Source organism: Micropterus dolomieu, linkage group LG20 (assembly GCF_021292245.1).
Source record: "Micropterus dolomieu isolate WLL.071019.BEF.003 ecotype Adirondacks linkage group LG20, ASM2129224v1, whole genome shotgun sequence".
In the NCBI taxonomy this organism is placed as follows: Eukaryota; Metazoa; Chordata; class Actinopteri; order Centrarchiformes; family Centrarchidae; genus Micropterus; species Micropterus dolomieu.
In genome coordinates this window covers 19,432,902-19,448,151 of record NC_060169.1, presented here as the reverse complement: position 1 = coordinate 19,448,151, position 15,250 = coordinate 19,432,902, and the positions used below count along the sequence as shown (strand labels likewise).

At 38.1% G+C, this 15,250-nt stretch overlaps 1 protein-coding gene across 3 annotated transcripts in view; it reads right to left on the bottom strand.

The window, feature by feature from the left end:
• The window catches only part of myo1ea (myosin IEa), a 60,409-nt gene extending 46,126 nt beyond the window's left edge, over positions 1 to 14,283 (bottom strand). The window contains exon 1 of one of the 3 annotated variants that reach the window (XM_046032571.1): positions 14,228 to 14,283. Coding sequence is in view for 2 of the 3 variants with exons in the window: in XM_046032569.1 (XP_045888525.1) it covers positions 11,916 to 11,918 (3 nt within the window). In the remaining variant the exon portion in view is untranslated. Of the gene's footprint in view, positions 1 to 11,915; positions 12,218 to 14,227 lie in introns of those variants that run through there. The other 2 variants (XM_046032569.1, XM_046032570.1) reach the window with 2 other exon arrangements.
• Between the last annotated feature and the right edge of the window lie 967 nt (positions 14,284 to 15,250).

Below are 15,250 nucleotides of genomic sequence, written 5' to 3'. Positions count from 1 at the left end.
TGGCATTGATTCAACAAGGTGCTGAAAGCATTCTTTAGAAATGTTGGCCCATATTGATAGGATAGCATCTTGCAGTCGATGGAGATTTGTGGGATGCACATCCAGGGCACGAAGCTCCCGTTCCACCACATCCCAAAGATGCTCTATTGGGTTGAGATCTGGTGACTGTGGGGGCCATTTTAGTACAGTAAACTCATTGTCATGTTCAAGAAACCAGTTTGAAATGATTCAAGCTTTGTGACATGGTGCATTATCCTGCTGGAAGTGGCCATCAGAGGATGGGTACATGGTGGCCATAAAGGGATGGACATGGTCAGAAACAATGCTCAGGTAGGCCGTGGCATTTAAACAATGCCCAATTGGCACTAAGGGGCCTAAAGTGTGCCAAGAAAACATCCCCCACACCATTACACCACTGAAATTGAACAGGTGTTCCTAATAATCCTTTAGGTGAGTGTAGTTCTCAGTTTTGTTAATTCAGTCTTTTCTGTATCTGTTATGTAGTCTATGTTATTGTTTATCTGGTTATTATCCGTCAGCTGGTATTTAGTGGTATTTTCCTGATTTCAGTTCTGTTCCAGTCTCATGTATTAGTTTCTGTACCATCATGCTTGGGTTCTGTCTGTTTGCTAGGTGTCAATTTATGTTCTCTGCCAGTTTCATTGATTAATTTGATTTTGATCATTCTGGTTTAGTCTCTGTGTAGCCATTATTTTAACTTTTACTTTACTTTAAGTTACTTCATGTCTGTCTTGTCTCATATCTTAGTTCCTAGTTCAGTGTCTTAGTTCTTAGTCCTGTACCTTAGTTCATGTCTTAAGTGATTACTCCTGGTCTGTGTACTTCTGTGTTGTTTTGCCCATGTCTGCTCTGAGTTCTGTTTAAATCTTAGTTTCAGTCTGTATTCCTTGTTGGTGTTAGTTTATTTGTCATCTGTCTGCTTGTGTCTGTATTAGTTGTTGTATTAGTTACTCTGATATGTTTAGTGTTGAGTAACTTGTATTATGTCTGTTCCCCCTCAGTAATCTGCCTGCCTGCCAGTCTCTCTGTTTTCCCCTGCTGTCTCTATGCCTGCCTGTCTCGATAGTCCTGATACCTGTCACCCGTGTTGCTCCCGCCCTGCTCGTTATCCCTGTGTGTATATATCCCTGCTTGTTTTCCCTCAGTCTTTGTTGCAAGCAGTGTGAACTACCAGTTGCTGCTTATTGGCTGTTACCAGTTTTCTGTACCTGTGAGTTTTGTTCATGCCTGTTTGTCATACTTTGAATTAATAAACCCTGGAAATCTATCTCAGCTCACAGTGTCATGTGTTTGGGCTCACTTCTGCTTTGCGCAACCAGCGATCCTGACACTGACGCAAGCACCATGTGGCGCAACATAAAGATATATAAACACACTGTTGAGGCAGTAAGCCGGCAGAACATTCAGGTTTCTAGCACCATATCAGTGGTTTTGCGTGTTTTAGTCGATTAAATGCAATCATGTATTCTTTATGCTACTGACAATTATTTTCCAAACCATATACCATAAGGGTTTTGATTGACTTCCTACAATTAAGGCAGACACTGCAGGCAGTTCATTTCAGAACAGTATGAAAACGTGTTTGTAATAGACAATCACAAAAACTGATCCTCACTGATGGGTTCAAACATTTCTGGCAAACTTTGTCCTCCAACTTGAGAATACCCTGCATTTACATTTCCAAAAATCCCCCAGAAAGCCTGTGAATGCAACGCTTTTAGATGTTGAGTCTAATAACCCAATTTCCTCACCAACAAGGACTACTTCTCAAAAACAACTGTTATCACACAGCCATATGGAATCTATTGTAACAAAAAAAAGACACCCAAATGTCTGGTTTGATAGATTACCTATCTCAAGAAAGTCTGAATCCTCTGCGATGCCAAAATGAAGCAATAAAATAAATATGGTATGCTTCAGAAATGGTATGCTGTAAAGAACTGTATATATAATTTACAAGTGGTTTTGTATATTTCAAATGGTCAACATGGCATATTTATCTCATGAGTCACTCTTGTTGTTTAGTAATACTACCGGACACTACTCATACTACTAAATGGGATATAATTGCTACCAAGACTGTCCACTTCTGAACTGCGCTAAAAGAAATCAGTAAATAGTTATAACACATGTTTCACACCCGTAATGTTGATATTGGTGTATTTCCCCCCCCTTGTTCTTTGTTGGAATCCAAAACATATCTGGTTTGAACTAAACAGAGCTTAAGAAGGTATTACTCTCTAAACAGCATTTCCACCTGGTCTCTGATGCTGGCGTTTGCACTTTGTTCAATATCGTTCACTGTGTTTAATCGGACCAGATGCAGATAAAACTGCTGACTGAGATAGTTCCTTTCCATTGGAGAGGGAGAAGATAAATAATGATGGTAGACAGAGTAGAATTTCAATAGAAAGTAGAAAGTGTGTGTGTGTGGTGTCAGAGGAGCAATGACCCATGGTGTGAGAAAGTCTGATCGGGTCTGAACTTCTGAGGGATGGATACCCCCAATGAAATGAATTGTTACTGTATGTTGTGTAGATTTTAATTTTGGCCACTTAACCTCCATAACTGACATCCATAGTTTGCATATTAATGCATGCAATAGTTTTAAAACACTGAAATTGCATGGCACTCCTGCAAGATTCAACTTTGAATAATGCCTTTTTGGTTTATTCCAAGTTCTGGTGCTGCTTTGAATTTCACACTGAAGACAAAGGAGAGCTTGATGACTAAAGCTGTTTGTAGAATCAAATTCTCATTATTATCTTCTCTTTAGAAAGTCTCTAGTCTTTCCTAGTGCTAGAAACTGAGCCTGAGGTCACTCGGATATAAAATCCAGCACCGCTCAGCTGACAATGACCTAGGCTCTGACTTTGAGGAGCCATAACATCTGTTGTGCGATTTCGTATACTAAAGCTAGATTTGATTTATGAACATCCCCATTACTATTAGCATAACTAGAATATAAACTTTAATTTGGACAGACAACTAAAATATCATGTTTCACCTCATGGTACCCACTGATTGTCTGAGACGCCTCAGATTGGACTTCCGAGTGAAAGCACAAATTCAAGTGTACACTCTCAGACATATAACTAAAGGAAATAGTGGTAAAAATTCACACACATTGCATGGGACACAGAATTAATAATATGTGAAATCTTACAATGGATGGCAATGCCCTTTCAACCCTAAAACACAACAATGCCAGTGGTTCACTTTCAAAAAAACAGTGGGGCAGATATTGTCACATGCTGGTAACTAATTTCCTATCACTGCAAAGAGCCAACATCACTGTAAATGGTGCATTCACAGGAAATATAAGTAAAATTGAATGTAAACTTTTTTTCCTGTCAGTGATAAACACCTGCACATACAGTCGAACATACTGAGAAGCTGAAACCACAAGTTCTCTTGGCTTCCTTACACTTCATAACTTGACTGGTGACAGTGGTCCCTTGCATGTAACTGGGACAGCAGTATAAATAATGCAGACCAGCCAGTCTCGTTCTCTGTTTCCATGTCTAGATTTCTCACACTGTTATGCATGTGTGCTGCTGAAGTCACACACAAAGAAAGACTGAAAATAAATATATTATTTTGCTAGGGTTTGGCAACATGAGCTGGTTGTAATGATGTTATAATACTGTGCCTGCAGGGCAGGGCTGAGCACCATCCTTCCCAGTGAAAGAGGACATAATGATCAAGTGCAAACAGATACTGGATGACTTTTAACACGTCTCACACTGAACTACACAAAATTTCAGCGTTGCAATGGTAGCGCTTTTATTTATCCAAGCACAGTAAAACCAAAGTGATTTTAAAACATCTTAAATTGAATCGGTCTCTTAAATGTACTATCAGCAACATGTCTGCAAACAAAATATAATTACCTTGCAGCCAAGTATGTGGCCCTGTGTCACAACCTGAGGGACAGTGAGTGACTCAGGAAACTGTTGCATTTAATGTTCGCTACATGGCAAGTTAAATCTTCCTTACTTTTATTTGTAGTGTGCTTTGTATCTGTATTTGTTATTTTTTGTTTTTGTAATTTATAACTGCTAAATTGAATGGTCTCAATTGGATTAATCTTATGTCTTATTCAAATGTAAACTTTGTGATTTTGAAACTACTTTGGCAACATTGTTTAAATGAAACACTCATGCCAATAAAGCACACTGAACTGAACTACTATTAGTAGTAGTTACTACAAAGACTGTGTGGTTTAGGGTGGAATCCAGCTGAAAATCCTAAACAAGTACTGTATTCTCTTTTTTAGGCCGCCTCAGTAGTGGTTGAACGTAAACAAACCATCTGCAGTGGAACTCATTCATAGCCATGCCTTGTGCCACAACAGGGCTGCAGTCTCAAGTTTCAGTCAATGAAATCCAAACCAGCATCTTTTGTAGTAGCAACTGAATACATGCAGATTGATCTTAAGACACAAATTTTGCAGACCCTTTTAATCTGAAACTCAAGAGGGAGGAGAAGCTTGACAGAGTGAATCATGTGTAAGAATGAAGCAGTAGTTGGCTTGGTAAAGCGCCACCAAACCTGGCAGAGATTCTGTGTTTCCTGCAACTCATTAATAATTTTAAAGCATCCATCGCTTCTTAGAAGATAAAAGGATTGAGCCGAAAAAGACAAAATCTAGCATTTAGAGAAGATATTTTTTAAGTAAGTTGTTAGCAATTCAACAAAGATGGCTTTGATAATGTCAATAGCCCAGCTTGCTTTTGACTACATAATAATGCCTCCAGCATTTCATAATTTACCATGAGCAGAAATGTCCTTTAGTATCAGCACTAAGAAGCTCCAGTAACAGCTCACTTTATCAAATAGCTACCGGGAGAGAAACAAATTACTAAAGTCAAGGTCTCTAAAAGAGCTTCCATCTGTATCAGAGCGGTTGTATCCCTGAACAGAAGTCTTGCTTCTGTCTGTTTGTTTTTTTTTGGAAATCTAATATGCCTAATAAAGTATGAGACAATTTGATTCTATTAACCATAAAAACCTGGAGGACATAATACAACATCTGAAATCCTCTTCATATTGCCTTGATATTCTGCCAACAGGTTTTTTCAAAAATATTTCTAAATGCATGGCCTCAGATCTACTACAAATGTGTGGTTTTCGACCACACCACTGAGACAGCTCTTGTTAAGGTCTTCAATGACATCCATTTAAACACTGACAGTGGCAGAATTTCAGTCTTAGTATTATTGGATCTCAGTGCTGCATTCGACACGGTCGACCACAACATATTACTAGACAGACTTGAAACTGGGTTGGACTTTCTGGCACAGTACTAAAATGGTTTGAATCCTACTTAAAAGGACAGGGACTTTGTGTCTATAGGTAATCATACATCTGAGCTGACAAAAATGACATGTGAAATTCCCCAAGGCTCCATTCTGGGACCTCTTTTGTTTAACATTTACATGCTTCCACTGGCTCAGATTATGAAAAAGAACAAAATATGTTACCATAATTATCGAGTCCTCATTAAGACCAAAAAGGTGGATCACATCACTCCAGTTCTGAGGTCTTTACATTGGCCTCCTGTATGTCAAAGAATTGATTTCAAAATCCTGCTGTTAGTTTATAAAGCACTAAATGGTTTAGGGCCAAAATACATTTCTGATCTTCTGCTTCGTTACGAACCATCCAGACCTCTCAGGTCGTCTGGGGAAGGTTTGCTTTCTGTCCCCAGAGTCAAATCTAAACAAGGAGAACCAGCGTTCAGTTATTATGCTCCGTATATCTGGAACAAACTCCCAGATAACTGCAGGTCTGCTGAAACTGTCAGTTCTTTTAAATTAAGACTGAAGACTTTTCTTTTTACCATTGCTTTTAATTAAATATTTAAGATTTTTCTTTTTACCACTGCCTTTAACTAGTAGATTGATAACTTACACTGCACTGTAACTTTTACTATTCTGTTTTCTTTTTCTTTGTTTTTAGCTTTTTACCATTGCTTTTAATTAAATATTTACACGGTGAGAAATGAGTAGGTAACTGACTGAAAAGATAATGGGAGTGAGATTGAACAGAGTGAAGGAAGTGGTCTTAAATCTCGCGCCTGAGTGATTTGCAGGAACCTCTGTCCACCTGTAAACGCGCAGGTGGGTCCAGAGTATAACTGGATCAAAGTGGCCTGTGGACAGACATGTCCTGGTTTCTCTGTAGTGTCCGATGGTTTTTGGAGTTTCAGTGGACCCTAGTACATACTAGCTAGAGAGAGTAGATTAAGTGTACTTCTCTGTTTATTCTCTTTTCAAAATAATTGCAACTCAATTATTTGCTCAACCCCTCAGCCTGTTTTTATTTTCCATTTAACTCTTTTAACCCTGATTGTACACTGATCATTTTTTAATGTGTATTTTTTCAATTTCCCTATGTCGCTTTTAAACTTTTTTATATTTCCCTGTTGCTTTTACGTTTTATGTAAAGCACTTTGAATTACCTTGTTGTTGAAATGTGCTATACAAATAAACTTGCCTTGCCTTGCCTTAATAAAACAGATAAACTGGAAACTTCCAGGACTCAGTCAGAAAACAGAGGTATATCTCTGAAAAACACCAAGTTATAGGAATTATTTTGCTGTGTGCCAAAACTGCTTGGGTATTGAGTACAGTGCTGAAAGGTCAACGTTGGTCAAAGGGGCCTCGCATTACTATGAGAAAGGTCGCACGAGGTCAGCCCTGTGCTTTAACCTAAGAGCAAGAATGTGGTTTCAGCAAACAACAAGTTTTTAGTCTGTTCAAAACATTAAAGGAGGCTCTATAAACAGCTACAAAGAGACTCTATAAACAGATATATGATATGACAGCAGGACAATACATTTGTTAATTGTTCTTACTTTAACAAACTAAAGCTTTGGACTGCATATTTATAACTGTAATGACATGTGCATTTGTTTTTTCTACTGCACATTCATGGGGGAAGGGATGTGGTGCATGCATATAATAAATGGGAGTTATTAACATTAACCAAAGTGAACACAGAATGACTCAGCTGTTAAATTCATTCATGGGCAGCATCAGAACATCACTGAGCTGCTTCCCAGTATGTGGTGAACAGAGCTCCAGCCTGCACTGGTTGATAATGCATACTGTAACTTTAACCCTAATTAAAGAGCAGTGCTAAAAGTGTTAAATAAAAATACACAAAAGAACAAAGATGTGTGCTTACAGATGTGTTTGTCCTGAGCATCTAAATAAAATGGGCAAGAAATGTCTGCTTAAAGGACTTTAAATTACAGGTGGTGACTTAAAACAAAACGCATCAACGTTTGCTACAGCTTGATTTGCGTCCTTCAGTAATGCAGTTGTGTTTTATGAATAATAACAAGCTTTAGTGCAGGAAGGAAAAACTGGACTCCAATCAGAAGGGTTCATTGCTAAATTGTACTGTATGGTGGAAAGGAAAGCAGAGTGAAAGGACATCCACCACAACAAGAGCTTATTAGTCCTGACAGTAATTAAAACTAAGCAGACAGACACACTGTGCATACTGTATTACAAATACGCATGTACATTTCTAAAGTAAACAGTACAGTGACTACCCATATTGACAACTTTGCTACTGATTACTGCATGACATGTAGTAACCAGCTACTTGATAAATATGGCAATCTAAGGAAAAAGATCACGTGATCTCTAACATTCAACTAAAGCAGGAATCTAGAATGAAAATATAATTATGTAATGTCGCCTCTATTAAAGCTAATTTATACTCTTAATAGTATTCAATTTAGCTATCAGGGTGAGCATGTATAGTTCACTGTAGAAATGTTGTTTATGGATGAAAATAAGTTCAAGTTCAACATAGTACTATTACTATTGACAATCCAGTCACTGCACGCTTCCACAGAGAGAAATGCACTGACTCTGCCCTGCCATGGGACATCTGCCAAAAAAGACAGCTAATTCAAACCGGCTAATTTTTGACATTGTTTCCAGTCAGTTAGCTCATGTCTTTTTAGAGAAACCCAACAGCTGACAAGTCTTTTAAAAGATTTGACTCAGTTCTCCACTGATCACTGTCTACCACTCTGAGTTTTTCCCACACGCTCTGTGCCAAAAATATACATGTACTTGATATCAACTTGATATCTTGTGGATATCACTGCAACATATTAATTTGGAGAACTTGGAACTGCCCTTAGATAAATTCTGTATTTAAACAAATCAAAACCGAAGGTGGCATCCCATTTTGACTCGTGTCCCTAATAAGGCAGAGCTACCTCCTAACAACAATGTCACTCTGTGTGGGAACCCAGCGACTTGTAAGTTAAACCATTAAATTACACTGTTGATGAGATTTTAATTCCCTGTGCAAGTACAGAGTCTCTGTGAGAAAGTAAGGTTAAACAATAGCAGTCTACAAGGCCAAACCTACTGCAATTGATAACATAAAGACAAATGAGGTTTCCACTGGACAGCGTAAGAGCACTGAACACCGGCTGGCATGTGACAATAGGAAGCTATAAGAGCAGATAACCCAAGCACAGATGAAAGAGTCTGACCTTGTCAGACCCTTGTTCCCTGTCCTCATCGTGGACGCCAGCATGGCTAAAAACGTGATTACTGTCATCTAACTGATGGCAGCTGGGTAATTATTTGCCAGAAAGGAACAAGTCCAGTTAATCTCTGAAAAATTGTGTCACATGGCTCTCTGTTCAGTTGCTTTGTGAATGACCTTTGATCAGCTCAAGTATCTGCATCCTCTCCCCATCATTCACAGTGAAAACATGGTGGCTCAGCACCAGAACTACAGTAGAGTAGGTAGACAAGTACAGTAGAGAGTACTACAAGGCTACCCATATTCATTCACCCCGGTATTCATTTTGAAAACAAGGCTACATACAAACTGTGCAGTTACATGGCACTCTTGGCCACAGAAGGGTTAGCAAACGCCACTCAGGGAACACAGTCAACAAACTGAGTCACAAGGAAAGAAAACCGCTGGGTGCTCCTCACGTCCTCACCTCCAGGGTTCAGAATATCATGTTTCATAGTTATCGGAATACTAGAGGCCTTGATGTCACCAAAGGACAACTCAATGATAGAACATGTATATAAATATATGCTTTTATTGTAAGTGACAACCACCAATGATAAAGCTCATGCGTCATGTGTAGATAAATTAAGATCCTTAATGTTCAACTCATTTTGGATAAAACCTGGTTCTATGTTCCCAGCGTTTCATTCGGCAGAGCTAACAGCTACTGTAAAACAACAAACAAATAAAGAAGAATGTACTCCGACGAAAACCAAAATGTCAGTAATCCAGCCCCTTGCATCATGTGCATGACATGAAGATATAGTCCTTTAATATAAAAAGATAAATCATATTCAACTTCCTCAATAGAAGGCAGATTCATGGCACCATGCCTGAGTTTCAAGAAAAAAAACCCCAAGATGTTTTGGCCAATAAAGAAGACGGAGTGAGTGATGGAATAAATTATTGTCCTACCATGACGTCCATCTCTACAGTAGAACTTGTTTCCACTCCCCCTCCCCTTAAGAGGCTAATATCCTCTCGCCAGGCCGTTCTTGTAAATAAGAAATTTTTCTTAAGTGTCCTGCCTGGTTAAATAAAGGTTTAATAAAATAAAAAAAGACTATAAAAAAGGTTTTTGTTGCATGAACATTTTTCATCAGTGGATGTCCTCATGTGCAACTAAATCTAAAGCAGGAATAAAATAGTACCACATCTGCTTGCAATAATTTAAAATATTAAATAATAGAAGTAATGGAAATGTTGCATTTCAACTGGAAATAGAAAAAAAAAAGACTTGCAAAAAGAGGCAAAAACAGATTTGACTCAAGTGCAGAAAAGTTCATAAACTTGATGGTAGTAGAAAACAATTTACAATGTGCTTCTTGTATCCAGAATGATTTACAACAAGTGCAACAGCAGAATAAGCCAACACTCATGAGGTTCGTCATCACAAACAGCAAAGCAGTGAAAACATAGCTGCAGACTTTGTAGCAAAGACGTATGGAACTGATTAAGAGGAGCGTGTGAGTGTACTGAACCACAGCAACAAGCCTAACGAGTTCCCCAGGTCCACAGAATGAGTGTTTGTCCTGTTTTCAGAGAGAGCGGGCTTGAATTCCTGAGCAAATCTCTACAGCAGTGATCGGTTTGAAAATGGAGCGCCAGCTTTGAAAAGAAGGGAGATGGGGGTTACTCAGTACGCACCTCCCTGTAGGAGAACCTAATGCAAACCATCTGCTGTCATACTGACTTGCTATTCAGCATCTGGCAGAGAAGAAACCAGTGAGCGATGCTGGTGTCTGCTATTCCAGACAGTAGGGATGACAATCAAACTATTTTCTCTCCCTTCTACTCTCTACATGCGCTGATACTCTCCTTTGCCACCTCTAAAAAAAATTTTAAAGGCAAAATCTACAATAGCTTATTAATTATTTTGTCGAGATAGTTTTAAAATTTTAGATGTTAAGTTTTATCCCTCAGCACCATTATATTCACACCTTTGTCATCACCAGAAAATATCTTCTGCTGTTACTTCAAAAGAAGACAATTTTCAATTTTCAATCACTCTAAAATGAAGGCAACAGTATGAGGCAAATACACAGAAACTGTGTAAGCGATAAAGACTCAACAAAAGCAGAATTGAAGCAGGAATTTTGCAGGAATATTACATTTCTTGCTTATAAGCATTAATCACGGCTCAAGTGCAAAAGCTCTATTGTGCTGACTGCATGTTATGCAACCCTTGTCCTTTGGGTTGGTCTCTGGGCAACCCGACGTACAGGTTGAATACAATACTTTAGATGGCAGAATGGTAACAGGTTTCAATCCTACCTGTTTTAAATACGCATTGTTCGTGTGTATGTGAATAAAGCAACAGGTTTGAAGATGTCATAAATCATGAAACATACAGAACACATCTTTCTATCCCAAACTGTACATTTAAATCTAAAACAAACTTACATTTTTGTGTTACTGATGCAATGACAACACCTTTAGTTAAAAGTGATGTCCAATAACAAAGAAGTAGCCACATGTTCAAAGACAAATTAAAATGTGCATTACAGCTGTATTATTGTGTTCAACAGCCAGAGAGGGAATTCGTAGGACTGTGGCTTGAGGAAATGTTGCCAAAACACAACGATGAGGCCACGCAACCTCCTCCACAACTTAGCTCTAGGTGTGTCTGCTGCAGGGATGGCATTCAGTAACCAGGAAAAACCTGTTTCCATGTAAGGCACACATACACACAAGCTGCACACATACAGTACACACACTCCACCTGACACATGCTCCCTAGCTGATCAACCCGGTTTTTAAAAAAGGTGCTGTACCTAATGGTTATGTTTTTAAGTGTCATTACATCTCTCTGGGTGTCACTCAGACAAGTCAAATTCAACAGCTCTGGGTCAGTGCTTTCTAATTACTTTCACTCCAGCCCATAAAGAGGGACTGTCAGGGTGAAGACACAGAAGGAGAGCTCAGAGAGTCAGTGACAGAGTGAGGTGACTTTTGTCTGATTGTGGGAGAGATGATAGAAAGGGGCAGAATAATGCCAAAACATATTATGTTAAAAAGGCTAATGAAAGAAATACCAACAAACATCACCTTGAAGACAGCTTTTCTCATTTGTTTCTCATCTAAAGCGTGAAAAGTGTGAAGAGATAACCATAACTAATACTACTTAAAACACACATTTCATTTTTGTAACTTATTAAATTGAATATTTTTTAGACATATATGTAGATATATACTTTTTTATATATATTTTACAGCTACTAAGTCATAAAGGCATCACTGTCGCTGTACATTTGGATTACGCTGGCTGTATTAATTAATGTCATTATAAATCTTGTCATAATATCTCATCCAGTGTTAGTATCACCCACCATCCTCTGCCTGCAGTCCAACAGTCGCAGTCTTCTCTGTCGTATTCCCCCGAGATCAAGTATTTGTGCGAACCTCGGTGAAGTTCACACTGTTTCAAAAACTCTAGTTGGTAAAACTAAAGCCAGAGGACCAAGCCAAGCCAAGTTTACAGAAGGTATTCCCGATAAACTCCTGAAAGCATCAATGCAGCCCCTCAGCGGTGTCCTCCGTCCATTGTGCAGACAGATCTGAGTCCTACTCTGACAGCGGAGGAGCAGTGTTCAAACAGCGGGCTGGACGGTAATGTACGGAGCGAGCAGTGCCCTCAAAAGTCGGCTCTAAAACATAATACAGGAAACTGAGCCGGAAGGTCCAATCAAAGAGCGCGGAATATACTTAAATATTCATTAGTTACCAGGAGTGGAAACAACTGGGCATGCGCAGCTTTGGGACTTCCTAACAACACTGAACACAATACAAACAGGATGAAAATATTTCAGTGTCAGTCCTCTTTTCACTTAGGCTACTGTCTGTGCTATCCTACATCCTAAAGTGCATTCATGTAGGTTACACTGTAAAAACTATTTTGTTTTTGCTGTTTTTAGGCTGCTTGCCTTTCTCTCTTGTCTGTGCAACCATCCATTAGACTTTTATACCACATGTGCCAAAAATTGCACATTTCTCTTTATGTGCCATGCAGAAGTTTATAGAAGTAATTTGTTGTTTTATTATAATTTTACACTTATTGAGTAATTGTATGTGCAATGTTTGAACACTAATTTTTAAAGTGATTTTTGTTTGTATTTTGCCTTTTGTCTTTTGGGTGTGGTTTTCATATAAGCCATTACAGGATTCTACCACACCCTCACACATAGGCTAGTTTTATATTTTACTATTTTGTATTTATGTATGTGAAACTAACAAATAAATAAATAATAAAAATGTAACTTAAATTTAGCCTATTTCAAGTTAAGCAGCAACCAACAGGAGTCATATATGCAATATATATTTGATACAAGTTTGTGAAAGAACAATATTAGAAGGCATTTTCCTTAAACATGCTGCTCCTGAAAGAAACATGTGAACTTTATACACAGATGGGGATGACTCAGTGTCTCACTATCACTGGCATTTATCAAGTTCATGTCCTCCGATTTACAGCAGTGTTTATCTTCTATCTGACAAAATTTCTTTAAAATATAAAAGGTAGACCCCAAATTCTGTACAGTAATTCAGTCCTACTCCCTCCTCAGACAGATAAAAATGCAACTCAAAGGCCTTTAGAAAATCTCTTTTGAAGTGCATGGGTGGCACTGGTGGTAGCCTATCCATTTCTCACAACCAGTCTCCAGCCAGACTGAAGGCTCGCCTTAAAATGATCTTGGGCGGTGAGGCGACTCTCTGGGTGTAACCTGTCTAACAGGCTGCCTCTGTATGCACTGTGTGTGTGTGTGTGTGTGTGTGTGTGTGTGTGTGTGTGTGTGTGTGTGTGTGTGTGTGTGTGTTGTAGTCATATTTAAATCATCTTACAGTTTACACTACAGCTTACACTGATAATCATTAAAAACAAAAAATGTGAATTGCTCAGCACAACATATTGACGACTCACTTGTACTCACTTACCGTCCAGTATCATCTTGACTTAAAGAAAACAGTGTTCCCACTTGTACTGACAGAAGGTTGCAGATGCTGCAAGTAACACTAGTAAAGTAATAGGCTGTTATATTGTATAAATCATAGATAAATATGATTGATAGAGCTTTGGCGATGCCGTGAGTGCAGGGTTTTGTCACCACCTAGTGGACATTGTGGGAAAACGCGTTTTGAAGACTTGGAAATATTGTTGACTTAGATCTGTTAGCACAGCAGGGCATTTATCAAGAGCATCATGACAAATGTATATGGGTGTTCAACAGAGTCATTGCAGACACCCTCCTACTTTTCATAAATCATGCTTATTATCAACATGCTGGCATTCTTTTTGAACATTGTCCCTATATCTACTTTTGGGCATAAATATAGGCTAATGTATATGAGGTTGGATTTCTATACATCTACCAAACATAAAATTAAATTTACTTGTACAGTAATGCCTTTTGGAGGCAAACCTTTTTCTGTTAAAACTGATTTTGAAATTTCCATTTTAGTGCATCAGATCAGAATTTAGGCAGAATTTTGACTTAAATATAAATTATTTCATTATTAATTTAATATCTATCTCAAGAAATCTTTTTGCCATTGATATTTGAGTAGCTTTAATACAATCATTACTTAGAATGATCTGGCATGCCATCAGCCATAGGTTAGTCTGTTGTTCTTGTGCAATACTAACCTCATTTCATTTCAAAACTGTCCTTCCATTCCCTGTAAGTCCACCAAGCACCCTCCTCTGCCCATCACCTGTCCCTGCCTGCACACCTGTTCCTAATTGCACTCCAGTTTAAATGCCAGAAACTTTCTCCTGTGCCAAATCACCTGAATGCCTTCAAGTTGCTGGCTGTAAGGCTGCTTTTAAACCTGAGTAAAAGGTCCTTACTGTGTTACTTTTCTTTGATGCTAAACTCAGCACCATGGGGGAAAATTGTATGCAGGAAAGTTGGTATCTTAATCTCACTTTGCTGTGGCAAATGTAAAGTATTATACATATATACGTATACGTATATATATATATATCTTGAGTTGTAATACAATTTACAATTTTACATGAAAGGTGATACTATTTGAGGATGAACTTGTTTCTGATAGAATAAAAGACATCTCTTGTCAATTAGTTTTTCATACAAGAAGAATGGGGGACACATTCATGGTTGAAACTGTATTGCCAATATGTTTCAATAAACATGATGATGAATTTGTCACAGGTGAAAATAGTTAATTAGAAGTCTTGAATATTTTGATGTTCAAAATGATTAAGACTTTTTCTCATTTATGATCATCAGTCTATACTTGATGAATCACAGGATCAGATAAAAATAACTGAAATGATAAAAATTCTGTACAAGGTAATGAGAAACTCAAAGATTTATGAGCAAATAAAATACTAATTAAGTATTTCACAGTGTTTTCAGACTAATGATAGTCATTCAAGGATGGTACCAAATCAATTTAGAAAACTAATTTCTCTGATCATTATAAACTTCAAAAATCTCTTGAGACCCCTATTTTATGACTTGATGTGGATAGTTGTGTTTTTTTTAATTACAAGAATAATACAGATTTCAATAGTCTGCATACCTAAATCCTATAAGTATACAGCCCAAAGGCCGCAGTTATTAACCAGTAGTGACATCTAGTGCATAGAAACTAGTAAGGTAAATGTATTTCTGTTGGGCCCTGCGATGGACTGGGGACCTGT